The sequence below is a fragment of the Cyanistes caeruleus genome, chromosome 2 (assembly GCF_971803275.1).
Source record: "Cyanistes caeruleus chromosome 2, bCyaCae1.hap1.1, whole genome shotgun sequence".
In the NCBI taxonomy this organism is placed as follows: domain Eukaryota; kingdom Metazoa; phylum Chordata; class Aves; order Passeriformes; family Paridae; genus Cyanistes; species Cyanistes caeruleus.
In genome coordinates, this window is record NC_141702.1 from 105,357,033 (window position 1) to 105,383,029 (window position 25,997).

General features: G+C 45.8%; 2 protein-coding genes and 1 long non-coding RNA gene across 6 annotated transcripts in view; 2 read left to right on the plus strand and 1 right to left on the minus strand.

Annotated features, from left to right (window-relative positions):
* Positions 1-25,997, plus strand: part of LOC147655082 (uncharacterized) — a 262,971-nt gene that overhangs the window by 60,464 nt on the left and 176,510 nt on the right. The window lies entirely within an intron of this gene.
* Positions 241-14,275, plus strand: LOC111943812 (uncharacterized). Of its 2 annotated transcripts, none has more exons than XR_015283771.1 (4): positions 241-701; positions 7,418-7,659; positions 7,781-7,984; positions 11,543-14,275. It is a non-coding gene; the product is annotated as an uncharacterized LOC111943812 (long non-coding RNA). The 2 variants fall into 2 exon arrangements; XR_015283772.1 differs by having other exon boundaries at positions 250-701; positions 7,432-7,659.
* LOC111943938 (TOG array regulator of axonemal microtubules protein 2-like) overlaps positions 11,428-25,997 on the minus strand; it is a 243,991-nt gene continuing 229,421 nt past the window's right edge. For 2 of the 3 annotated variants that reach the window (XM_086878885.1, XM_086878886.1), the window contains 11 exons: positions 25,316-25,448; positions 23,514-23,619; positions 22,216-22,451; positions 20,536-20,688; positions 19,259-19,376; positions 18,206-18,309; positions 16,630-16,834; positions 15,239-15,455; positions 14,064-14,150; positions 12,289-12,578; positions 11,428-11,664 (listed from right to left, as the gene is read on the minus strand). In XM_086878885.1, the coding sequence (XP_086735011.1) occupies positions 12,343-12,578; positions 14,064-14,150; positions 15,239-15,455; positions 16,630-16,834; positions 18,206-18,309; positions 19,259-19,376; positions 20,536-20,688; positions 22,216-22,451; positions 23,514-23,619; positions 25,316-25,448 (1,595 nt within the window). In that variant the 3' untranslated portion in view covers positions 11,428-11,664; positions 12,289-12,342. Of the gene's footprint in view, positions 11,665-12,129; positions 12,579-14,063; positions 14,151-15,238; positions 15,456-16,629; positions 16,835-18,205; positions 18,310-19,258; positions 19,377-20,535; positions 20,689-22,215; positions 22,452-23,513; positions 23,620-25,315; positions 25,449-25,997 lie in introns of all 3 variants that reach the window. The other variant, XM_086878888.1, reaches the window with a different exon arrangement.

Below are 25,997 nucleotides of genomic sequence, written 5' to 3' on the forward strand. Positions count from 1 at the left end.
TTGTACGGGTGTACGGAAACATGAGGTAGCCGGTTTTGAACAATAGAAGGGGTTTGAGATTAACGAAGGCAGAGCAGAATGGAACCTTCTAGGAAAATGAAGTCTCAACCCCAGATGACGTGTGCATCCTCATTGGCTGAAGGAACGGACCAATGGAGCGTCGAGTTTTGGAAATGATTGGTGGAGGTTGCGTGATCTTAAAGACCAATCAAAGGACTATATTTAGACCAATCAAACTGCGGATTGAAAAACGCACCAATCCGACATTGCGAGAGACTTTAAAACCTCTGGGGTGCCCAGCACTGGCTCTTCCTGAGGAACTCTCTTTCTGAAGGAAGCGCCCGGCCTGTTGTGCGGCTGTAACTCTTTATCCAGACTGCTGTTTGGGGTCGGGCTTATCTCGTCCTCAGCCCTCAGTGGTTGCTCGTTTCTAAATAAACGAGTTGACTTCTGAAGAACATCTGAGCCTCATTTACCAGAATTCTGGGCACTAGTCTGGGATAGCCATGCCCAGAGGCGGTCCCGTGGTAAGAAGAGCCCAGGGAAGTGTACACCCAGCTGTTTTTCTTTTTGGCTGCCTGGGCTTGAATTCCTTCTCGACCGAGGAAGGAGGTGCCAGCTGCACCTGAAGGAGCACCGAGGGCATAGCAGCCTGGAGTGTACGGAGCCTCCGAGAGGGAGCGGGGCTCAAGGTGTTCAGGGTAAGTCTTGAGCGGGGTTAAAGGTAAAAGGCGGTACGAAGCGAGTGTGTGTGAAAGAGACGGGGGCTGTCAGTGCAGACCCCCGAAGCAAGTGTGGACAGTTGAGTGAGTGCAGCCCTGGGGACCCCTGGCTAGTGGGAGACCCCCTGAGCTGGGAACTCAGAGGCTTAAAAGGTGCCAAAGGAGGTCATAGGGTGGAATACCTCACAAACCACTGACTTTTGGGGCCCTGAGTTAGAAACCCAGAGGGCTTAAAAGGTGCTGGAGGGGTTTGTAGGGGAAAGGGAAGTTGCTGGTCGTGGGAGGGCCCTCTCAATCATTAGGACAGAGGAGGGGGAAGAGAACATATCATCATAGGGATTTATGGTTACTTCCGTGGTGTCGGGATTTTGTGTTACTGGTTGCTTTTGTTTCAAAACTAGTTTTGATCTAAGTAGCATCTCATGTCTATTGACTGTTTAAGATACTGGTTTTAATTCCAATAGAATTCTTTTTTTAGCAGTTGGTGGTTTGCTGTACAGGTTACTTTTGTTTTAAAACTAGTTTTGGTTTGGGTAATGTTTTGTGTCTATCGTCTGTGATATATTAGTTTTAATTCTAATAGCCCTTTTTTTTTTTTATTGCTAGCTTTTAGCAATAAAGATTCTGGTTTGCAAAGCAGTGAGCCCCTGATGAGTGAGGTTCTGGGGTGAGGGCTAGCCAAGAGTCCTCAGACCACTCCTCAGAAGAAAAAGAGGAATCTGCCATCTTGTAATGCCCTTGTTATAGGAGATGCCATCTCAGGGATTAAGAAGGGGAAGCTTAGATGATGAAGAGCAGTGGCCATTTTGCAGGAGGCTGGATCTCCTTAGGGGAGAGGTGTGTGCTCCCACGATTATTTCAGTTAAAACCCAGCCATTTTATTTCCTTCTGCTTCTTAGCTTCTGCAATTTTGTTTCACTTCCCACAATTATTATATTCTGTATCTGCCATCTTTATCTCATTTCCCACGCCACCTTTATTTAAGATTCTGCCATCTTTCTTTTGTTTCCCCACACCATTTTTATTTAGGATCTGCCATTTTATTTCATAAATTCTGACATCTTTATTTCATTCCCCCACACCAATAGTCACCTTTATAGCCCTCAAACCCCTGTAGATTAAATAACATTATTTCACATAGAAACTTACTCTTTCCTTCTCAATTTCCACTCCCAAGCCTATTTTATTAAATTTATAGAACAGTATTATACAAATAGTTTGAATTAATATTGAAAGTGTCAAATTAATATTTGAGTGTCTTGACCATGGGGCAGTATGCTGGAAAGAATGCCCATAGGGCTCATAGGTCAAAGAAAGAGAAGGCTTTGCTCAAAGATATTCCCCCTACCAGTCCTTTGGGGGAGATGCTTGAGAAGTGAGGAAATGAGGAAACTTCAAAGGACCTAGATAAAATCAAAATGATAAAGTATTCCATAGAAGTATGGCCTAAAGAAAGCGTAGCCAAGGGCCCTGTATATTTGCCATGGTACAGCTCGCAAGAAAAGTGGTCACGTATGGCGTTGAACAGGTATGTTAATTTAAAGGAAATCCAAAATGAGGAGGAAATAAGGTATGCAGCGTGCTGGTTAAGAAATACAGCAAAGGGTAAAGACTAAAGTGTATAAGGTATCCAAAGAGCAGGAAAAGGAGAGGAGTGAGGTTGAGCAACCCGAGAAAAAATGGGACCCCCTTGACCATCTTCCACCACCCCCTCGTCCAACTCCACCTGAGTCCCATCTTCCTTCTCCACCACCCCCTACCTCAACCCAGCCTATTCAACCTATTCCTTTACCAGCATACCCCACTCCATCTCTCACTCTTTCAACATTACAATCCCTACCCTCATGTGTTCCTTCTGAACCTACCCTTTCTATCCCTTCCGTGAACCTCGCTTTGCCCCCAACCTCCCTCATACCACATCTTTCCCCCTTAAGTGCCCCTTCAGGCCTCCAAAGTTCACCAGTCACCCCTGTACCCACTCCTTCAGGGCCTCCTGTAACACAACTTAGTCCCTCAGATCTCTACGTAACACCCCAGGGATTCACTGTACACCCATTCTTGCCCCAAGCACCTTTCAAAATGTCCCTCTTCATTTTTCCCCCACGTCCCAGCTCCCTGGAGAAGAAGCTAACCTGAGTAAAAGGTAGTAAAAAGGAAAGTGCGTGTATAGCAAGGACGGACAAAGCAGAAAAAGCTTGTTGTTGTGAAAATAAAATAGAAACAGAGCAGGGGAGGCCAGATGAAGGCTCAAGATATCACAGCTATAACACAAGGTTCCAGGCCAAGAAGAGTCAGAATGAAAAGGAGAGAGCTGAAAAACTATTTCCCTTGAAGGAAGTACTGATGGGAGGTGCTCAAGGGGGAATAGGTTTCGTTAATGCTCCATTAACTGCCTCCGAGGTAAGAAATTTTAGGAAGAAAATCAAAAATTTATTGGAGGACCCAACTGGAATATCAAATCAATTAGATCAATTTTTAGGCCCAAGTATATTCACTTGGGAAGAATTAAATTCGATACTAGGCATGCTCTTCTGTTCAGAAGAGACACGGTTGATTTGAGGCTGCCGTGAGAATCTGGGAACAGGAAAATCGGGCAGGCCCAAGGGGAGAAGAAAAGGAACCACTCGTCCAACCAAATTGGGACCCAAATGAATCCAAAAGAAGGACATGAGAGATTATAGGACATTGATAATAAGAGGAATAAGGGAGGCGTTACCGAGAGCCAACCACGCTAAACTAGTGTTTGACAGCCAGCAAGAGAAAGATGAATCCCCTAGTACTTGGCTCGAGAGATTAAAAAGACAATTCCAACTTCCTTCTAGCATGGACCCAGAAAGTCCAGAAGGCCAAGTGTTAGTGCAAGTTCAATTTGTAAGTAAGGGTTGGACTGATACCATTAGAAAGCAAGAGAAGTTAGATGACTGGCAGGAGAAAGGTCTAAATGAATTGTTGAAGGAAATGCAGAGAGTGTACTTAAGGAGGGAAGAGGAAAAGACAAAAACAAAGGCCAAAATTATGGTAGCAGTGGCAAAGGGAAGCCTAAGAGCTGGGAAAAGTGAGTTGGTGGGAGCAGGAGGTAGTGGACCGTAAGAAGGGGTAGAAGAGAGGAGAGATTCAGACAAGGATGGAAGAATCCCATTGGTAGACGTGATTTGTTTCTATTGCAACAAGAAGGGTCATAGCAGGAGAGTCTGTAAGAAAAGAAGAATAGATGAGGTAATAGCAAAGGAGCAGGATGTATTGGAAAAGATCTTAAAAGGTGAAGATTAGGGCTGTGAGAGGCTCTGTGCTCTGGGGGATGAAATAGGACACCAATTTACCAGCTTCTGGTAAATTTGGAAGTAGGCCCCCAGAGCAAAGAAGATGAATTTTTGGTAGATACTGGAGCTGATAAATCAAGTATATCAGAAGGACCCAAAGGATGTAAGTTGAGTAACCCCAAGTGCAAAGTGAAAGGTGCTGAGAACAATCCCTTTGGTGCTTTTATTGTAGAGAAAGTGTCAATAAAAGGAAATTTTAGAGAAGGATGTGCAGACTTGTTGTTTATACTAGGGCTAGAGTGCAATCTATTAGGTCGGGACCTCCAGGTACAAATAAATATAGGAGTGGTGCCAGAAGGGGGATGCGTGGTTGTAAGAATGTTAGTGCTGAAGGAGGAGGATGAGAAAGGAATAAATCCAAAGGTGTGGGCAGAGAAAGGACATCACAGATTATTAATCATTCCCCCCCTAAAAATGAAAATAAAACTAGATACACCTCCTATAAGACTTAAGCAATATCCCATTTTGGCAGAGGGCAGACAAGGATTAGCACCTATAATTAAAGAACTGATTAAAAATGGAATTTTGGAACCATGCATGTCTCCACATAATACTCCTATACTACCCATTCAGAAGGCAGATGGCAGGTACAGATGAGTGCAAGATCTAAGGGAGGTGAGCAAACAAACCATTACACGTAATCCGGTCGTGGCTAATCCATACAACCTATTAAATAAAGTACCATCAGAGCATGCCTGGTTCAGCGTGATAGATTTGAAAGATGCCTTCTGGTCTTGTCCATTAGAGAAGGAGAGTCGGGGGTTGTTTGCTTTCAAATGGCAGTATGAGGAAACTGGGAGAAGACAGCAATTGCAATGGACCATGGACCAGATTACCTCAGGGATTTACAGAGTTCCCCCATCTATTTGGCCAGGCCCTGGAAGAAATTATGAAGGAGTTTACACCAAGTGAGGAAACACAAGTCTTGCAATATGTGGATGATTTATTAGTTTTGGGAAAAATGAAGAATGAGGTTCAAGAAGCAACTGTTAATTTATTGAACTGTCAGGGAGAAAAGGGTTTGAAAGTATCCAAAAAGAAATTACAGTTTGTAGAATCTGAAGTATTTGGGTCATTTAATTGGAGAAAGTTACAAGAAGTTAGATTCAAATTGGATACAGGGAATATTATTACTACCAGCACCAAAAGCCAAAACAGATATAAGGAAATTATTAGGATTAATTGGATATTGTAAGTTACGGATAGATGGGCATACAAAATTATTCAAATTTTTACATGAAAACTTAGTAGGGAATGATCCCATAAATTGGAACAAAGAGGACAAGAGAAAGTTAATGGAATTGAAAGAGAAATTTGTGACAGCTCCAGTGTTAAGCCTACCCAATTTAAACCAATTCTTTGAACTGTTTGTAAATATTGAAAAAGGAGTAGCTTATGGCGTCGTTGTGCAAGAATGGTATGGAGTCAGAAACCCATAGCATACGTGTCCGAGTTGTTCGACCCAGTTGTAAGAGGATGGCTGACCTGCCTGCAAGCTGTTGCTGCTACTGTAACCCTAGTGGAGAAAAGCTATAATTTAACATTTGGAAACAAAGTTAAAGTGTATACCCCACATGATCTTAAAAGCATACTGAGTAAAAGGGCTAGTCAGTGGGTCCCAGAGAGCAGGCTTTTAAAATGCGAACTCACCCTGAGGAATAAGGAAAATTTGGAGTTAGCTACCACGAAGGTTCAAAATCCAGCCCAGTTCCTATATGGGTAACCAGAGGGGGAGCTAGAACATTGGTGCCTTGGAGTTATTGACCTGCAGACAAAAGTTAGTGAGGATCTGCAAGGGCACCCATTAACTGAAGGAGAGGTCCTTTTTATAGACGGTTCATCAAGGGTCATAAATGGGAAGCAGGTATTGGGATATGCAGTTGTAAACAGACAAGACGTGACAGTTATCAAGGAGGGAAAACTTCCTATGACACGGTCTGAGCAGTGTTGTGAAATTTACGCATTGTTGAGAGGATTGCAATGGCTCAGTCAAAAGAGCAGAACCATCTACATGGACTCCAAATACGCCTGTGGGGTAGTACACACGTTCGGAAAGATTGGGATTGAGAGGGGTTTTATAAACTCAAAGGGGAAAGCATTGATGCATAAGGGCCTAATTAAAGCAGTATTAGAGGCTCTGAAAGGACTTTAGGAAGTGGTAGCAGTGCATGTGAAAGGATACCAGAAGGGAGACTCAGTGGAGTTCAAAGGGAACCACTTAGCAGATCAAATAGCAAAGAAAGCTGCTCTGGGCAGTATTGAGAAAGTCTTTAGAATAATAGATCTAAAAGGCAGAGATGATGGAGATGAAAAGGATGGAGAAGATGCCGTATTTAATGAAAAAGAATTGAGGGATTACAAAAACATGGTGCTAATAAAGATTAGCAAAAGGAAATAAAGATTAGGAAAAGGAAATGGAGAATGCCTGATGGCAGACAAGTGATGAATAAAGCACTAAGTAGGAAAATATTAGAAAATCTACATGCTTCAAGCCTTTGGGGAACCCAAGCCCTTTGTGATCATTCTATGAAAACTTATGTTTGTATTAGAATGTTTGAAATTGCAACAGTGCTGACCCAAAATTGTATGATTTGCCAATGAATAAATAAGAAAGTTATGTGAAAATTGCCTCAAGGAGGAAGAGGATTGGCTAGGAGACCCTTTCAAAACGTACAAATTGATTTCACAGAGTTACCTGAAATACAAAGGTTTAAATGCCTATTAGTCATAGTGGATCATCTAACCCATTGGGTTGAAGCATATCCAGCTACCAAGGTGACAGCAGAGGTGGTCAGTAAGATTCTATTAGAAAAGATTATACCAAGCTATGGAATCGTCAATACCGTCGATTGGGATAGTGGCCCACATTTTATTGCAAGAATTTTACAGCAAACAACAAATGCATTGAACATCATCTGGAAGCTCCATATCCCTTGGAGACCACAAAGCTCAGAAAGGGTCGAACCAAACAGTTTGGTGAACCAAGCAGTACAGGTGGCCCTTACAAAGTTAGTTGAGGAGATGAAAGTGAATTGGCTGAGGTGTCTTCCCTTAGCTCTAATGAGATTAAACCTAGGATGGACTTAGGGGTTTCGCCCCTTTACGAGATGGTGCTTGGTTTACCCTTCTTAACTACCCCGGGTAATAATGGAAACTATGAGGAAGGAGAGCAGAGCATAAGAAAGTATATCCAAACTGTAGCCAGCACCTTAGAGGAATTAAGACAGAAAGGGTATCTCCCTCAGAGGTCACCTATCAATTTTAAAATCTACAAGTACCAACCAAGGGACTGGGTTTTGATTAAAACCTGGAAAGAGCAACCATTAATTCCAAAGTGGGAAGGTCCATTTCAGGTCCTGTTAATCACAGAAACAGCTGTTCCCACACAGGAGAAGGGATGGACACACGTTTCAAGGGTAAAAGGACCTGTCCCTGCTCCTACGCAGCAGCCCTCCGATTCCACCGAACGGACCTCGATCAAAGAAACGGACACTAAGCTGGTTTTGAAGAAGAAACAGTCTGAACCATCAGGAGGAATGGAATAACAGATCATCATTGCTAGATTTGAACCATAAGCTGCAATGATGTTTAATGAGCTATCCTAGCTTATTTAAAAGGTATTGACTTATTTAACTGTATAACTTTTAAAACCTCAGGTGATTTAAATGCTTTTAGTGTTACTAACTATAAGATGTTGTATAAAAATATGTTCTTAACTTCTGATCTTCCTTGTTACAGATCCAAAGAGTCTGGAAAGAGGATAGAGCATTCTTCCATGCACTTAGCAATCAGGCTACAAAAGGAGGAACGAGACAAGTGAATACAAGAGGGGAGTGAGCTCCTGCAACAGAAAAAGAAGTAGTAGCCAATAAAAAAGTATTGCACGGAGGAAGACCAGGTCAGGAAGCACTTTTGCCACAGAGTCACAGAACCTTCAGAAAGGTAAAGGATATGGGTGGAAAAGTGTCCTGTACCGGACCCCCGTTAATATCAGCCCTCCTATTAATGAATAGCTGGCAAGGAGAGACTGTGTTGTGTGATAGATGCTACTGCCCCCTGTATGCAGGAGACTCGTGGATTGCCGTCCTCAGAACACATTCTAGTCTGAACCCCTCCTGTATCAACTTTTCACAAATAACCACCTGTCTTGAGGACAGCAACACGTATTGGCTTTCTGAAAACACAGAGAATTTTAAACAGAAACTATTGGGAGAATGCCCTGTCAAGGAAAAATGGATCTGCTCAGGGAAAAAATCTATTGAATGGGGGGCGAAAGGTGGGGGATCCGAGCCAGATATAATTAAGGAAAAAGAAATAAAAGGGGTAATCAAAAGGGGTCCGGAAATTCAGGTGACGAGAGGCAAGGATTTATTTCTAGATTTGGTAGAGAAAATAAGCCGTGAATTTAATATCAGTAAGTGTTGGATTTGTGGGGACAAGCAACTGGAGGAAATTTGGCTGTGGGAGGGAATTCCGCTGAGCTCACAGAATTTACTAAGGCTACAGGAGAAAGGAGAACCTGGAGCTGATACAAGACCCGAGGAAGAAATATGGAATTTGAAGTCACAGGTAATTGGTGAGGAATGCTTATGGAGGAGAGGTCCCAGTTACATCACTTAGGTGATGGTGAGCTCCATCATAAGCGATACTTTGCATCCAATAATATGCATCAGTGGTGGATCCCTCGGGCACCAGAGTTGTATTGGTCTAAGAAACAAAAACAAGGACGTTCGTACATTGAAAAGGAAAAATTATATGAGTGCATTACTAGGGGGGCTAACCCTTTTCTAGACAAACCCCGACTTTCAAAATTTTGGACAAGAAATGGCCTTAAAGTAGCAAGAGCACCCCAACATTGGAGAGCCCCAAAAGGCCTCTTTTGGATCTGTGGGAAGACAACGTATGTAATGCTCCCCCAGAGTTGGGTGGGAAGTTGCACTTTGGGCGTTATTAAGCGCACATTCTTCCTCCTTCCACAAATTAGTGGACCACATCTGGGGGTACCCCTTTACGATGAGTTAAAAAATAAAAGGAGACAGATACTGACAGGGGGAGCCCAAAGATGGGGGGAGGACGAATGGCCACCTGAGCAGATTGTAGCAACATATGGCCCTGCCACTTGGGCCCAAGATGTGTCATGGGGTTACAGAACACCTATTTACATCTTGAACTGCATAATTCTCCTACAGGCATTGATAGAAATAATTTCAAATCAATCCTCCCTAGCTATTGATTTGATTTCAGCACAATCCAGGCAGATGAGAACAATGATTTATCAAAACTGCTTAGCATTAGATTGTTGACAAGCTGAAGAGGGAGGGGTATGTGGAAAATTCAGCTCATCTGAACGCTGTGTCGAGATAGACAACCATAGTGAAATCATTAGAAACATTACAGCCAATGTCTGGAAACTAGCTCATGTTCCTGTGCAGAAATGGACCCCATTTTTCCAAGCTAAGTGCTGGGATAATATCTGGAATGGTGACTGGTGGACAAAGGTGTTGTTAATTGCTGGTGGGTCACTAATAAGTCTTACTCTTTTTCCTTGTATGGTTCCCTATCTAATCCAAACCATACACTACAGACCCTCACAGGATCACCAGGGTGGGCAGGGACAAAGCAGGCAATCTGCTTCATTGTGAACCACAACAGAACTACATCCCAATGTGGGTTTAAGTAGCACGGTATTATCAAGAGCTCCTTTCCTGCAGGAGATACAAAAAGGAGGTACCAAATGATCTTCTTGCGAGCATGCACTAAAGAACTGATCCTGCTACCCTAATGAAGCTTTGGCTTTGGCAATTACACTCTTCCCATTCATCTTTTGACACAGACACTTCAGGTCTTCCCCCACACTCCTGCAATGCAGAGCTGGCAGTCACTGTTTCCCATTTACTGTTCTTCCCTAGATCCAGTATAGCAGTTGCTTTGAAACAAAAATCCCTGAGAGCTGGATATCTTGAAGGAGCATGAAATGCTAATTAGGAGTTCATCTTGGTAGCTACCCAGATCTTCACTTCCCAGTACTCTGAAGCACCATCGGGGGGACAATGCATCATTCCCATTTGTGGATGTTCATGTTTGTGGTGTGCAAGAACAATGGCTTTGAGGGGGGACAAAAATGCCCCTATTCAAACTGAGTGTGCAAGGAGATGTGAAGTTCCACTGCTTTTCTAAGATATTTTAGAACGATCTAAGAGAACACTGCAGCATGGAGTGGGTCCCTCGTTTTCTCTCCAGAGGAATCCCCAAAGGGCACATTCACTCTGCTGATGATGGCAACCCCATAAGCTCACAGAGTAGTTTTCCCTGCAACATGCCACCCTGCCTGGGCTTTACTAGGCCAGAACTAGACCCAAAGTTAGGCAACCACATGCAGCCATGTAACATGGAGTTTTTGCTTCAGAAAACCTAATTATCACGTTCACATGCATTTTCACCTGTAACATCAGAAGCTGGCAACTATGAGGACTTTGCTGTCAAAAGGTTCCAGTTTGCACTGGGCCAAGAAGTGGTTTTCCCAAAGGCAACCTAAGTAGAAATGTGAAGTGTAAAAGCCTCAAATGAATACAAAAGGAAGCAGTGAAAAAAAATCCTGGAAAGGTAGCACTGTTGATGAACATGCTGCCCACCGAGAGCTGGAGCTGAACCCAGGATTGCATGTTCCAGCTATGCAGGAATTCATTATGTTGGCAAGCACAGGTCCATGGTAACAAATGATCCCATACCCCTAGGCTAAATGGCACCCAGGTTGGAGTGTAGCTAGATTTGAGGAACCCTTGTCACCTGTTGAGCTCACAGTCTTCTGCAAACAAGTTACAAACAACACATTTGACTGATGTCCTGGATAAATGTACATATAGCTGACTTTTCCAAAGCTGTGCATCTTTTCCAGGGAAATAGTCAACCACTCCTTACCTATGAAATTGTGACTGAAGACACCTCTGAGCCAGATCAGCGTGAGATTGCAAAGGGGCAAAGCTTTGGGATTTGGGCACACTTCACTTTGTTTCTTTGCTGGGGCCTTTTGTGAGCACAGAATACATGTAGGTAGAAAACTTTTGACTATACAGGATCTTCTGGGTCTATTGTCCCCCAAACATGCCACTGGGTGGCCTCGTAATGCCAGGTCATGAAAAGCAGCACAAATGACACAAAGAAAACCTGGCAAAAGAGGAAGAGGAGAGGCCCAGCAAGGAAAAAATGATCTCAGACATTGGGATATCAAGTGAGATGTACTCCCATAACCTCAGCACATCTCCCCTAGGCTAGCAGGTCCTAGTTTCACATTCTCTGCTTGTTTGTCAAAAATTTAGTTTATTTAAATTTAAAGAAAAAACATAGCTACAAAAATAAATATAAACAATTAAAATATATCATCACAATTTAATAAATACAATCAAAACACATTTATTCCTACGTAGATCAAAATATCAGAACATATGTACAGCTGTAACTATAAAGCCTAACACATAAATCCTATTCTTCAATCACTCTTAGGAGACGCAGAAGCTTCTTCCAGAGCTCCGAGGAAAGAGGGCTCTTCAGGATGGGAGGCAAGGACTTTGTGGATAAGGACACACATGAAGCATGCAGAGAAAACTTCTTGGCAAGAGACGAGCCTGTCAGATATGCAAAATGGAAACACAAAGTGTAACAGAGACTGCAGTACAAACCTAAAGCCTCTGAAGCTCCAAATTCCATGGGGCACATTTCCTGCAAACTTCTAAATAGCTGCACAGGGAAACATGCTCCTGCCTGCAGCCACTTGAGGCAGGCCAGAGGACACCCTGCCCCGCTTGCACAGAGCTCCCACAGGAACAGCCTGGCCTCTGGGCTGGCCTGGGACAGCAGGGAGCCCAGAGCCCTGGGCTTTGCAGCCATGGCTCAGCTGCACATGCAGCCTCCTGCTCCTGTCCCTGCCCCACAGCTGAGCAGCCCTACAGCTGCACGGGGCACTGGCAGCAGCACAGCTCATTGCAGGGGGCACATGCAGGGCAGAACTGTTCCCTGGGGATGTGCACAGGCTCTCTAGGCTGGCACAAGACCCTTCCTCCTGCCAGAGAGCAGCCCAGCTCCCCCCTCACCTGTGTGTGAGGCTGAGCCCTGCTCAGCCTTCATCTTGTCCTCAATCTGGAGTTGCTTCAAGCCCCCCATGCCTTGACTAGGAAGGGCAGTGGAGAGAGCGGAGGCGGATGCAAACCCTTCCTCAGTATTTTGTTGTTTTTGCACAGCCAAGAACTCACATCTGGAGGTGTCCAACTCAGCTCTTCGTCATCTTCCTGGAGAGCATCAGGCCTTCACCAGCCCAAGATGTTGGAGAGGTTTTGCCGCACATGTGGAGGCTGGCTGGCAGCACACTTCCTCAGCTTGGTGCCCATCACCTTGTAGAGGGCAGAGGCAAGCTTGGTGACCACAGTGCGGACATTGGCGCTTCGTACGGGCAGCGCCTTGTTCCCCAGGAAGGACCAGAGCACGGGCAGGGCATAGCGCTGGACGACTTCAGGGCTCCTGGGATAAACCCATTCCACAAGCACTGCCGGGAGAGAGACACAAGCTTCTTAACCACCAACCTGAATGCAAACAAGGATCTATTTCTAAGTTTTGCCTCTGGCTAAGATCAGAGAAAGAGCACACAGAACCTCTTGAGCCAGAAATGGGCAAAGCAGCTGATCCTCCCAGAAACAGAACCAGCAACCCCCCAGGATTAATTTCTCCCAGCAGGGCCTTGTAGCTGTGGCAGACTTTGTATTTTTATTAAACTATTTCATGATCTGTTTCTGCAGGGATAATGCCTGAATGTGACAAATTGCCTTTTATTTCCATGGAGAAGTTGTCTAAACCCACACTGAAAATGTGGACATGCACCGTAGAGAGTCAATTGAAGGATTTGCAATAAAAAGGATGATTCCGTTTTTGTGACCTTTGATGTCAAGTGCCAGAAGTCTAATCTGGCTCTTCCCTTTGCTCAGTGGCACACAGCAAAGGGCAGTACTAGACCACACTTCAAAACTCCAGCCCACCAGAGGTGGGTGCTGCTTGACATTTGGAGTAGAAACATCAGTGACTGGCTGGTGTCATTGGCAGAATGCTTTTGTGGCTTCCAACAAACAGCTGTTCCAAACCCCAGGGTGTCTTAGATAATGACCCAGACCCCATTGCCAAGGCATCTGAGCATCTCCACGTTTTAATGGCATTTCCCCTCCCAATGTTAATGGCATTTTTCCTTACAATGCACACTGAAATGGGGAAAGAGAGAGAGAAAACTGTTACCCAGGGGACTGCAATTTAACCAAAACATGAGTGTTTCCTCACATTGTGCCTGAAGCATCCTCTCTGCTCGTTTTCTGAACTGAACTATATGAAACACAGGAAAAAATTGACTACCAACAGGCTCCTTGTACAGCAGATTTGGCTGAGAGATCAAAAGCTGAAATGGCCTTGAGACCATTCTCATTTTCTAAACAGGCAAAATGTTGTGTAGGAGACATTTATTACTCTGTGGTGGAAGAGACTTCATTTTCTCTATGCTGTTAATTCATCTAACTAAATCTGTGCCTCTAATATGTGTGTTGAGTTTTGACCTAAGCTGAGAGCCCCAGGCCCTGCAGGGTTCAGCCTCAAAACCTTCCAAGAGCAAAACAAGGATTCTGTGAGGACAAAACAAACTGATCCCCAGAAACAGCATTTGCCACCACTTTCCCTCAAGGGTCACAGATGCCCCTGAACTTCCAAGAGAGGAGCCAGCTAGGGTATTTTTAGCCCTTCCCTTTCCTGAAGCTGGCTTCTGAGGTGTCCCAGAGAGAGCTCAGCCATGAGGCTGCACGCTGCCCCCGTCTCAGATGCTGCACACCACGGCAGCAGCCAGGAAAACCTGCCCAATACACCTGCCATGGGTGTTGGGCAGGAGGGACAAGCTCAGCAGGTCCTGATTTGGAGGAGCTACTCTACTGTCTATTCACAGGCATTTCCTGAACATTCTTCCTTGGAAGACCTCTTGGCTTAAAAGGGTTGGCCATACCTGTGATACGCTCTGTGATGTCCAGCAGAGCTTGGCCACTCAGTTGACTCCATCTGTGGCCAAACTCTTTCATCAGTGATACTTTATCTACAAGAGAAACACACATTTCTGCTCACTCTGCGGAGGTCATAGGAGAAAGGACAGTGGGGTGGGAAAGGGCAGGGGCAAGCCCATATTTTATACAATAAAGTCGATTTCTGCTGATTCTTGAATCCTTTTCTTATTTCCTTCCAGCCTCCTAGGGAGGGTTTTTAATTACAAGAGAAAAACTCTCCTTGCACAATTGTAGATCCAAAGTTGTCTGCTGTACCAGGAGCTATGTTAAACATTTCCCATCAGGGACTTCAAGAGTTCAATCACATGTAAGCAGTGAAAAGGGTTTGCATCCCAGAGTAAAAATGTGCCCCCCATACTTGGAACAGAGAAAGGCACTGAGTCAGGCAGTTCATGAGCTCACAGAGCAGCTGAGGTGGAGAAAGTGGAAACTCCCCTGGAAGACCTGCCTTTTTAACACTTCATTTCTCACACATATTCCCCAGTGCGGCATTTTCAGAGCTGACATAAATCTGTGTGGCAAAGGAATTTGCAGCAGCCCTTGCCTAGGTAGCTATTTGCTACAGCCATCTTGCACCATGCAAAACAACATGTGGAACAAGGCATCATTGACAGCTGGATTTCTACCTGTTTCTTACAAGGAAATGAAGCTGCTGAAACAAAAGTTCTCCTTTGAAAAAAGAAGCCAAAGAAGGAAGGTGGGAAATGGGCAGCTAATGCCTATAATAAATACAGAGCCTTCCAGGAGGCTGCTCTGCAGAAGCTCTGATGGGCCTGTGTCCCTTCATGCCAACAGCAAAGCTATTCATTTGGGAAGTCAAATGGGGCCCAAGCAAACTCCAAAAGCCCCTTGGCTCTGAATTCTAGCAAAGCTGTAGTCCAGGACTTCCTCTTCAGACAAGCAGCACAGAGCCAAGGGCTCCTGGGACCTTTGGGAAATGCTGATGCACATTCAAGCCTGTTGGGGCACTGGTGTGTAAGGACTGCAGCTCCACAGCTTCTGGTGGATGTCAACTGCAGCATTCCACAGACAACAAGAGCTATCAAGGCTCTCAGCATTCTCTTGTGTGGGAGAGGCAGAGACACAGCTGAGGAGAGTCCATGTCAGGGGTCAGCCTTACCTAAATGAGAAATGGATTCTTCCAGAGCTTTCACAGCTGCAGAATGAACCCCAGGATCCTTCGAGTTCAGGTTCTTTGTAATTCCTTCTACCAAATGGACAATCACTGGGCTCATGGCATCTTCCAGGATGCCAATGATTTCTGCCAGCACGTCCAGCGCTTTCTGCTTCACTTTCTTGTGAGTGTCAGATATTCTCAGGACCAAAGAATCAAAAATCTGTGGAGAAAACAAACAAAATGACAGCTGGATTACAATGTCCTTGTTTGAAGAGGGGATGTGGACATGTGCACTCAGCAATGTAAAAGATTGAATCTGATCCTTTTGGACAGGTCAACACTTGCTTGCACAATTTCACTGTTTTCCTGGGGACCACTCACTGCAGTGGTTGCACAACCTCATGCTGGTTGAAAGATTTTCATCTATTTTGAAGCGGTTTGGGTGGGGAAAGAATAATTCCTATGGTGTTTCCCTCCACCTGTAAATATTTAAATTAATTCCATTTATTAATTGAAAAAGATGACCTTTGCTTTAGAAGTATGGAACCAGATATTTACAGAGCTCATCTTTCTGTACACTTGCCTCAAGTACTGAGGGCAATGTTGATATTGCCAAAACTATGGCTGGAGGAGATCTATGTTTTCTTTAGTCTGTCTCTATCTCTGTGTCTGGAGAAGTGCAGGGCTCTGATCAACTCTTCCAGGAACCATACCATTTGTCTAACTAACACGTAGGCTTCTGAAATTTAATGTGCTGTACAGCTCTTATTAGAGCAGGTTCAGTCCCTTGACAGCCACATTATCAGGCACCATTTACTGGAGAAAGGGAAAAAGCAGCTTCTGGGAGGGGAAGGCACATTAATTTTCCTCCTTTACCAGAGAGAAGAAAAGGACCCCTCAAGAAGGCTGAGCATCGTCTTTCCCAAGAGGAACAGGGACAAGGATAGATATGAGTAACCCAGAGTTGTGCCTGTGCAAGACAAGGTGAAGTTTACAGAAGTATCCTTTAAAAAAAGATGGGTTTAAACCAACCCAGCCTGATACTACTCTTCCTCATGATAAACCATTTTTTATCAAGAGAATAATTGCCATGCTTTCAGTGCTGCTATTCCCTTCACTTAACCCAGCTGGGAGTAGGAGAGAGCAGAAGCTACAGCAGCAGCAGACTCTGTCATCATCTGATGAATAGCATCAATAGGCACCTGCCCAACAAATACAGCTGGACTGAAAGAACTTGTTCTGAAGCCTGGATCTGAATGAAATTTGTCTGTGTAAGAGGGACCAGCCTGGCCCAAACTGCCAGGATGTAGTGCCAAGACACACAGAATGAACTTCACTGCTCCAGGCTTGGGGAAGGAGCTAAAGGAAAGGAACAATGAAGATACCCTACATACTTGGACAATGTTAGTGGAGATGAGCTGGGGGCGAGTTTTGCACAGCTCGAGAAGGAATGCCAGTCCTTCCAGCCGTGTCTGAAACCCCTTGGCTTCCAGGAGATCGTAAAGCTTCTGGAGCGGCTCCGTTTCTTCCACAGATGGAGGTAACGTGACCTGGGCTTTTGCACGGTGGAGGAGGCGTCCCTCAGAGGTAGACTTCACCCTGGAAAATAAAACCAAATTAGAACTTGGTGGTGATAATACCTTCAGTTAATGGAGAGCAAAACATCTCGAGGAGCATCCCTAATGATGTGATTTCCAGCTAGAAAATCATGAGGCTCTGAAAAACAACGTGGACCTCATGACAATCATTACAGGAGACAATCTGCGAGTAACATTCTCACCAGTGCTCACTCAGGAAAACCAAGGATGAGATGTATCTGATCTACCTTCAGATGGCTTCCCAGGCACAAAGGTCTCATTGCTTTGTGGGGAAAGAGAATTTAAACTTGCAAGTTTAAATGCCTCCTCATAGGGGACATGTGTGTCTTATAGTAAGGAAACTCATCACTCTGGAGAAGTGTCTCTACAGCAGGCATGACAATCTGTAACAGTAGCTCAGATGCCTCTGAACAGATGAACAGGGGCATATCTGAAGGATCCAGGAAATCAGTAACAGAGATAAAAACAGAAGGCAGACATCCCAGCACTATGCTAACTTTATGTTTGCTTCCCCAGAGACAGGATCCACAGCTTAACACACCCACAGGGAACAATTCTCCTTCATCAACCTGTCTCTTCCATGAGCATTCCAAGTTCCTAGCTATGCTACTGAGGCATGTGCTCACTCTTCTGCCACCACTGAGCATGACAGAGCTAAAGAACTCTCCTCTGTTATCACAGGAGAACAGGTACAAGTAGCTCTGCCCCTGGCAGAAAGGACAGCAAGGACCAAATTGCTGTCTTAAATTTGGACTGCAGCACAGGGGGAGATAAACCAAACATGCAGTCCATCAAGCAAACAGTGTGAAGGACAGGAATATCATAACAAAACATCCACATTGAGACACCTGTTGACCAATGTCGCTTAGGAATTGCCTTGATACTTACTACTCAAACTTGGTACAGTTTGAGAGTAAGAAAGCCATGAATCAGCCAGGCCCAACAACTTGCATGGGAGCTGCTTGTTTGGGGAATGGCATCTTGTTTCCTGACTGGGACTTCTCATCAAAACACCAATCTGAAAAAGACTCCTCTCTGATGAAAACAACCAACCCTGATTGAATTTACTTGTCCCAAGTCCGGCAGCAGAGACACAGCCCTCTCCATGCCTCCACAACACTGCCCTTGCCAGTGCACTGCATCGTCTGAGCCACAACCAATGGGCGTCTTTTTGTTGCCCAATTTCTGTGGAAACCTCTCCAGAGAAGCTGTGTTCAGTGTAATGCAGAAGTAGCCAATTTTTATCATGGAGCATTTGTAGGGAATGGAAACCATCTCTGGCACGGGTTATCTTCCCCAGAAAGATTTTCCTGAGGAAGGACATGTAAAGCTTGTCACGTGCTTTGTCCCATCTAACAAAAGTGCTCAGTACCGTTTACTAGAAGGCAATGTGGCCTGGGGCTTCTTCGAGGAATCGCTGCTCTTCTTCACCGGCATCTTGACAGATGGGCCTTCACCCTTCTGGCTTTCCATCTCCTACAAAGACATAAAGAAACCCCATGACTCTTTAGAAAATGCAATAGGAAACTCCCTGTTTAAAACACAAGTTGGAACCTCAGGATCACGGCTACCAAGGCTTAGGGAGACATTTCCTAGCTTACAGAAGGCAACAGACCAGAGATTCAGTGATGCCAACTCTTTGTTCTCAATAGCCCAAGGCAGGTTATGAGTGCTGCCATACTGAGCAGCACTCTAAAATCCCAATTTCATTAGTCTTGAGCAGAAATGGGAATAATGCACACTGGTAGGCAATGAGTGTTCTTTAAGGAAGCAGCAGAAAAATTTGGACTCTCTGGGAGCTGGCCCATTGTGTTGGAAGTTGATTCAACACTCACTCTCCCTGTTCCTCTACAACATCACGCTCCCTTCTGTAATGTAGATAAGAAGAATAAAAAAAACCCCACAAACAAACAAATGGTTTTCCACTGGATGCTGCTTAATTCACCAAGCTTCCTCCAGCTCCACAGGGCTTGGCAGCAGGACAGTATTCCCAGCAGACAGACAGGAATTGCAGTAATCCAGATTGACATGTACATCTTTTGTATATTTGGAAATTTTCCTGGCACTACAACATCCAGTGTCTTTTGCATAGACTATGTTATCTTCAGAAGCACTATTCGCATTTAATTCCTTTACTGGGGGCACAGTAGGGAGATCATGGTGAGGGGTTACACTTAAATGAAAACCCTTTTTCTCCTCTTCCCCTTTCCCCTTTGTGATATTCAAAATATTCAAAACCCCACTTTTTCCCTAAGAATATCAGTCCCTTTGTAGTCTGCAGATGAACAAGCTGAGGATTAACAGCTCATTCCCAGGAGCAAAGTGATTCAGGAGAATGAGATAAAGACTGATTAGGTATATTTGATCTCATATAAGCATTGGCAATCCTTGCACAAAGGAGACATTTCTCCTGCCAAGCACTTACTTTCTTCTTAATTCTAGTCAGAATATCTTCCAGGTCACGGGTAGAAACAGATTGCTCCAAAAGCCTTTTAAATTTTGGATGACTTAGCATCATCTTCACCATCTCCTGTCCACAATGCCTAAGGAACAAAGGAAGGGAAAGAAAGAAAAGTGAACAAACATGGGAAGAGTGTTAACAGAAGAGGCTGATACCTTAAACTCATCAGGTGCAATCCTTGCATAAGAAGGCATTACCTACTCAGCAAAGAGAGACATTTACCTCCACTTGTCACTGCACAGTGCTGTCAGCTGAACACAAGAGGCAAGAGGAGAACGTGGGGCAACAGAAAATACCATTTGATTCTGAAACTGTGTGTGTGCTTCTGTGGGATCAATGGATCCCAGGGAACAAGCAAAACACATCTACTTGGTTGTCAGAGCCCATTAACAGTGTCTTGCTGCCACTGCACAATAATTTGCCTTCATTTAACAGGCAGGGAAGCCAGGACAAAACACCTCTAGCTTCCTATTGATTATTCTATACCATATGTATGGACAGGGGTAGCTAGTTGCTCCTGTGTTCTTGGCAGCTATTAATGGGAATTTAATCATCAAAGTGAGGGGATTTTGGTGGTTTGGGTTGATTTTGCCACTCAGAACCTGCAGTGCTCTTCAAGAACAAATTTGGAGGTAATTTCGCCACAGATAACAGCATTATAGATTTCTTCAGAATAGGTTTAGAAAGACTGAATACATTGGCTAAAGACCCTTGAAGTATTTCTAGGAAAATCTTAAGTTAATGAGAAATATATATTTGGGATCCTTCAGTGATGAAAAGTAGGCAACGCTTTGGCTTTGTGTGGTGCACCTAAGGCCAAACAAAACTGTTAGTCTGGCTAATCTGAGCTCTTTTGATCTCAGTCAAGAATCCTTCAAGTCACAGGAAGCTGGCAATGCTCCTTCTTGCTGGACAACCTCAGGTTACCCAGTACAGTCATTTCCCTGGGGAACCCAGAGCACTGGTCACAATACCAAGGCTGACAGAGTTCAGGAAGGGTTTGGACAATGCTCTTGGGCACATGGAGTGTCTCTTGGGGTGTCCTGCACATGGCCAGGAGCTGGACCTGATGACCCTGATGAGTCCCTTCCAACTCAGCGTATTCCGTGATTCTATGCCCCTTATCCACATGGAGAGGTAACATATTATTTCCTGTTGTTTCTACAATTTTGTGGGTTTCCCTTTTAAAGCCAGACACCAAACAGATTTCGTGTTTTAGGAGGTGAAATGAAGATCATTACCTTGTGTCCTTGTGACAGTCCTGAGCAAGCTTCCCTGCCACCTGTGCCAGGTTCTCAGCCCTGGGTGTGCCTGCGAGCTTCGTGACTCCAATTTTCCCCATCAAGGACAGGAGGAGTTCGGCCGCACACTTCCGCACCTGGACGTAGCGGCTCCTGGGAAGAAGAGAGCAAACACTGGGACACAGGGAGAAGGAGGCACAGCTGCACAGGCCTTGACCAGAGAATGCTCCCTGTCCTTGCTGGGCCAAGGAGGCCTGGGTTCTCCCTGCAACTTTAGACACCTGTAGGAGGCTCTGTCCTCAGATAAAGACAAAGTTAGCATTGTACAGAAGGACTGCCTGCAAGGAAGAGGGAGGAATTCAGTCTCCCTGCATTATCTGATACTCAATTTCTTTCCCAAAATTTACTCTGAGAAAGTTTTAAAAAATAGATTACATATGAATAATTTAGGAATTAAAGACAGCCCATGAATTAATGACAACCTATGCTGACCCACTACACAGAGCTGCAGCAGGATTGAGGCTCTTCCCACCCATTTATCCCCAAATCTGCAGACCATTGAAAAACAACAAATTCAGGGAAAACATGCTGTGGGACATGAGGTTGCAGAATATTCAGCAATGCTGCCTGTTCCTTCTGTGAGGCTTGGCAAGGGATACATCTGAATGTTCTACCCTATTCCAAAGCTGAGGAAGGGGTGGCAGGCAGTTCAGCCAGGTTGTTCTGTTCTAGAGACTGTCTCTTGGGAACTATCAGGCCCAGCACCAACACTTAAGGCAGCATTTGCTTCAGCTGTCCCATGGCAGTCAGCCTGTGAAGGTGCCTGTAAAGTGATTCATCATCTCAAAGCTAACATGAAACATCAGTCTGAACAGAAAGTAAAGCTCTATGGCCAGGACAGTCCTACAAGAATCCTTTTGGCAGGAGCTGCACCTGCTGTGCTATCTGTGCCCCACCCAGCACATTTTCTTCCATGTGCTCCATGCCCCAGCAAGTCCCCTCCTTCTTTCTCAAGCTAATGGCATAATGAGGAGGCATGGTTTGTCCCAGGGCCTCTGTGCTTAGCGCTGTGAAATATCAAAGAGCGCTCACAGCTACAACTCCAATTGTCCCTCTTCCCACAAAAGCACAAGGCTCTATCCTTAGCCTTTGCAGGCACTTTCACTTCCCCACCATTCACCAGTTCTGGGAAGCTCTGACAGGCTGGGAGAATTCCAGGAAGCAGCAGGAAGCTGAGTCAGAGGAGGTTTAGGTTGGATATGAGGAAAAGGGTTTTCACCCAGAGGGTGGTTGAGCACTGGAACAGGCTCCCCAGGGCAGTGGTCACAGCACCAAGCCTGACAGAGTTGAAGAAGCATTTTAACAACAATCTCAGGCATTTGGTGTGATCCTTGGGGTGTTCTGTGCAAGGCCAGGAGCTGACCTCGATGCTCCTGATGGGCTCCTTCCAACTCCCCATATTCTACAGCTCTGTGATTCTGTGAACTTATAGGCTGCAGGAGGGCAGAAATAGGTGACAAGAGGAAAGAAGTGAGGTTGATGGGGGAATGAAGTCCCTGACTTCACAGAAGATGCAGGATGCAGGAGCCTTCCCTCCCACCATTCCCATTCTGTCTCTCATCCCTTCCCCCACGCACACACTAGAAGGTGAAGAAGATCACTAGAAGCAGAAGAACCTACTTGGCTCCCCTGTCCATGAGAGCAGCCAGTGCTCGTGCAGGAGTCACGTTCTCCACCATGATCCCCAGGGTCTGATTGGCTGCTTTCTCCAGAAACTCTGGGGAATTCCAAACCATCTGGAGAAGGACCCGAGCAACCTCATCCACCACGGAGTCCATGTCCTTCTTCAAGGCTGCAAAGAGCTCTCCAAGAGTGACAATTGCAGAGTAGGACACCTTGGAGCGAAGGTTGGTCACCTGGGGAAGTGATGAGAGAAACATAAGAATCACCTTGAAAAGAAAACCAGTGGCCTTAGACAACAGTCCCTGGAAATGATAACACGTCCTGTGGATGCTAAATGCTAAAAGAAGGGAACAGAGCCTGTGTGAAACCAAGTCACAGTCTTCTCATTCTGGCCTGAGAAAGCATAAGAATCCAAACAGTCCTTGGTAAAGGACAACAATCTTTATAGGCGGTGTTTAGGAAAACAGTCAGAGGCTGATGTTACACTTAACCAATGAAGGTAGATGTGTTGCTTTAATGACCAATGAGAGTTTTACTTCTCAGGCTTTCTCTAACATGTCTATAAAAGTAGATCAAGAATAAGAAACTTTGCTCTCCTGTTCAACGCACAAGAGTCTGTCGTGCTTATTGCCATCCCCAGTACAGCAACACACATCCCACTCTGTCCAGGGGAAGATAAAAGCACAGTAAGACCAGGAGAGCACAAGCACAGAAAAGCATTTACTCTGGCACCAGTTTCTGGCCTCAGACCTGCTGACAGCAGGCCTAGAAAAAAAATATTTCACTTAAGACTTCCAAAATGTGCACTACTTTGATTTTAGGCCCTTTTACTTGAAAAACAAACAAATTAAAGGAAGGGCTTCTTGCAAACCATAAAGGCCCAAGTCATAACAACAAAGGAGTCATGTGCTCTACTCCAAAAAAGCAACACCATCAATCGAAGGACTCTGACCAGAAACAGAAAACACAGGCTCAAGTCTACAGAAATTTCCAGTCTTGAATTACAGCTCTAGCAGAGTTTAGGACCCTGGTAAATAACATAATTAATGTCTCAGTTTGTGCATTTGCACCTTGCGTTACAATGACACCTCACTCAAAGATGAGTGTCAGACAGCCAACCTACCAGAAAATACAGCTACATGCACACACTGATCCTAGCTGGGAGACATTAGAAATACAAGGTCTAGAAACAGAAATGAAGGCAATCCCTGAGCACACATGGACATGAACATGCACATATCTGCTCTACACACCATGTATGAGGTACGGGGGACAATTCAGAAGAATGTTCTCACCTCACTGGTAACTGCCAGGCAAACATCACGAAGTCTACAAAGCAAGACTTCTGAATGGGACCCAGCCAGCTGTCCGATGCTGGAGAGCGCCTTCTCCTTCAGCTCCCTGAAAGGCAAGTCCCAAAAAGATTGGTTTTTCTCTCCACCCAAGAACTAGGCAGCACCCTCTGAAATGACCAGGCTGGCAGCTCAGTGGGACCTCAGTGGGAGGTGCTTTTCAAGGAGCACTTCAGGAAATTGTGGAACTCGTGGCCACAGGATTCTGTGGCTGTCAAAAGCACACACAAATCCAAGAGGCAAAGAGAGGGATTTCAGAGTCTTCATTTGTGGCCATTTTACAAGACAGCCTTTCTGAAACCTCTGGCCCATGAAATCCGTGTTTCACTGCTTCTTAGAAGCTGTGAGACCAAACCAAGCTGCTGTTTCCTGTCACCTCCCTGTTCCTGCCCCTGAGACACAGTCCCATGGGGCTGTTACTGGGGCTTTTTCCTTCTTTACCAGCCCCAGCAGGCAGTTCAGCAGTAGGAGACTGCACTGGCACTCTGGAGCTGACTTTCCACTCTGCAATCCAGGCCTGTCTCTCATCCACTCCACTTCTTTTCCTCCTTGCCCAAAAAAGCAGCAGGATGTCCCAGAAGATTGCACAACTGGGCAAGAACAGCTAAAACTCTGGCAAAGCCCGCTACCTAAAACAACCCCCACAAGAGCAATATGTTATTTAAAAGGTGCAAACAACTCCATCTCCCAGCACCTGCTTTGTGCAGGCCCTCAGCTACAGGCAGGTTTGTGAGGCATCAGGGCTGCAGCACAGGGCTGGTGATCGATCCCACAGGAACCCCTGATGTCACCCAGACTCCCCCACACCTCCAGAGGCTCTCTGCACCTCACAGGGCACCAAGGAGAAATGGGGAAGAGAAAGCAGAAGAGAAAGGGCAAAGAAAAAAGATGACTGCACAAGGAGATGCATTGTGGCAGATTCTTCATGTTTATCCCAGTGTGAGTGGAGTCCTTATCCCCGTGTGAATGAAGCATCCACCAGTGAATGGATGCTAACCCAGACATCAAAAAGACAACCAATACCTCCCAACATCCGTCAGGTTACCACCTCTGGGCCTCCTTCTGTCTGTGTCAAATTTTGGGACAAAATGTGAGTTTTAACCAATTATTTCAGGCCCATATGATGCAGTGAGAAAGAAAAAGTTGAATTCCAAAAGATTCCTAGAGGATTATATTTCTTTTTCCTTCTCTTCTGCCATGAGACCTTCAGGAGTAATGACAGGCTGAGGGACTTGAAAGCACAAGTCAGGCCATTTCTCAGGAAGAGGAACTCCCTGGAGCTGCTTCTGGCATTCACAGCAGGAGGTCCCAGGGAGACCCTGTCACCTGCCATTGCTGTCAGCAGTGGGGCCAGAGAGAAGAAATCTTACTCAGTCCCACTGGGCCAGTGCTCCAAGGCACCCAAATCTCTACACTCAAAAGTGCAGCCATCCTGCTTCCACATCCTTCAGCCAGCAAATCATCTTGTCCCACAGCTTTCTCTCTTCCCTTAAGATTTCCTTTGCAGCTCCATGGAGCAGCAGGCAAAGCGAGCAAACAGCAGGGAGCTGCTGCAGCTGGAGCACTGCTGCAGACCAAGGCCAAGAAAAGGCTGCTGTCAAATCTTTATCCTCTCATGGCTCTGCAGTGGTTTCACTGGTGCCCCTTGGCCCTCTGGGCTGTCGGGGCTCAGAGGCACTAGCAAGATCCACTTCTGAGCTACCTTAACGCTAAGAGGGAGACAGAGTGAACGGGGCCTTTCTTACCAGTCATCGCTGCCCAGCAAGGACAGTGCCTTGAGCAAGGCCTGCTGTGGGTCACAAGTGGCTGTGTCCTTCTGCCAGTTCCCACGCAGCGGCTCCTCTCGACGCTTGGCCCCAGAGGCCGTCTGCGAGGTCACTGTGAGGAGAGGGTCAGCCATGAGCGCTGCAGCCCCGGGCAAGGCACCCCGCCATGGAGCGGCCTGCAGCCCCATCTCCCAGCCAGGCTTCCGTGTGGGACAAAGTGGCACTGGGACAGACACTTCCCTGCTGCCTGGCTCCTTGGGCTGCTTGCTTTCTCCCAGCCCCCCCAGCTGGGCACAGCTCCAGGCTAAAGCTGACAGCTGCCCACACAGCGCCAGCTGCCAAGTGCCACAGCTACCACAGGCAGCGGCAGCTTCCTGAGGCCGCAGAGCTCCCACTGCCTGCCAGACAGCGCCCACCAGCAGGACTTGCTAGCCCAGGAGGGAACCCCTCAGCTGCCTCTCTTGTCTCAGCGCCCTGATTTCCCCCAGCCCCGACGACAGAGGCACTCTGCAACTCCCTGAGGAAAGACCTGCAGCTGCCTCGCCACAGCACCAAGCCCAGCCTGAACAACCCAGCCCTGCTGGGCCCGGCTGAATCCCCACGGAGCAGCTACCAGGGAGCAGCGATACCTGACCCTTCACTCCTGACAGCGCCTCTCTTC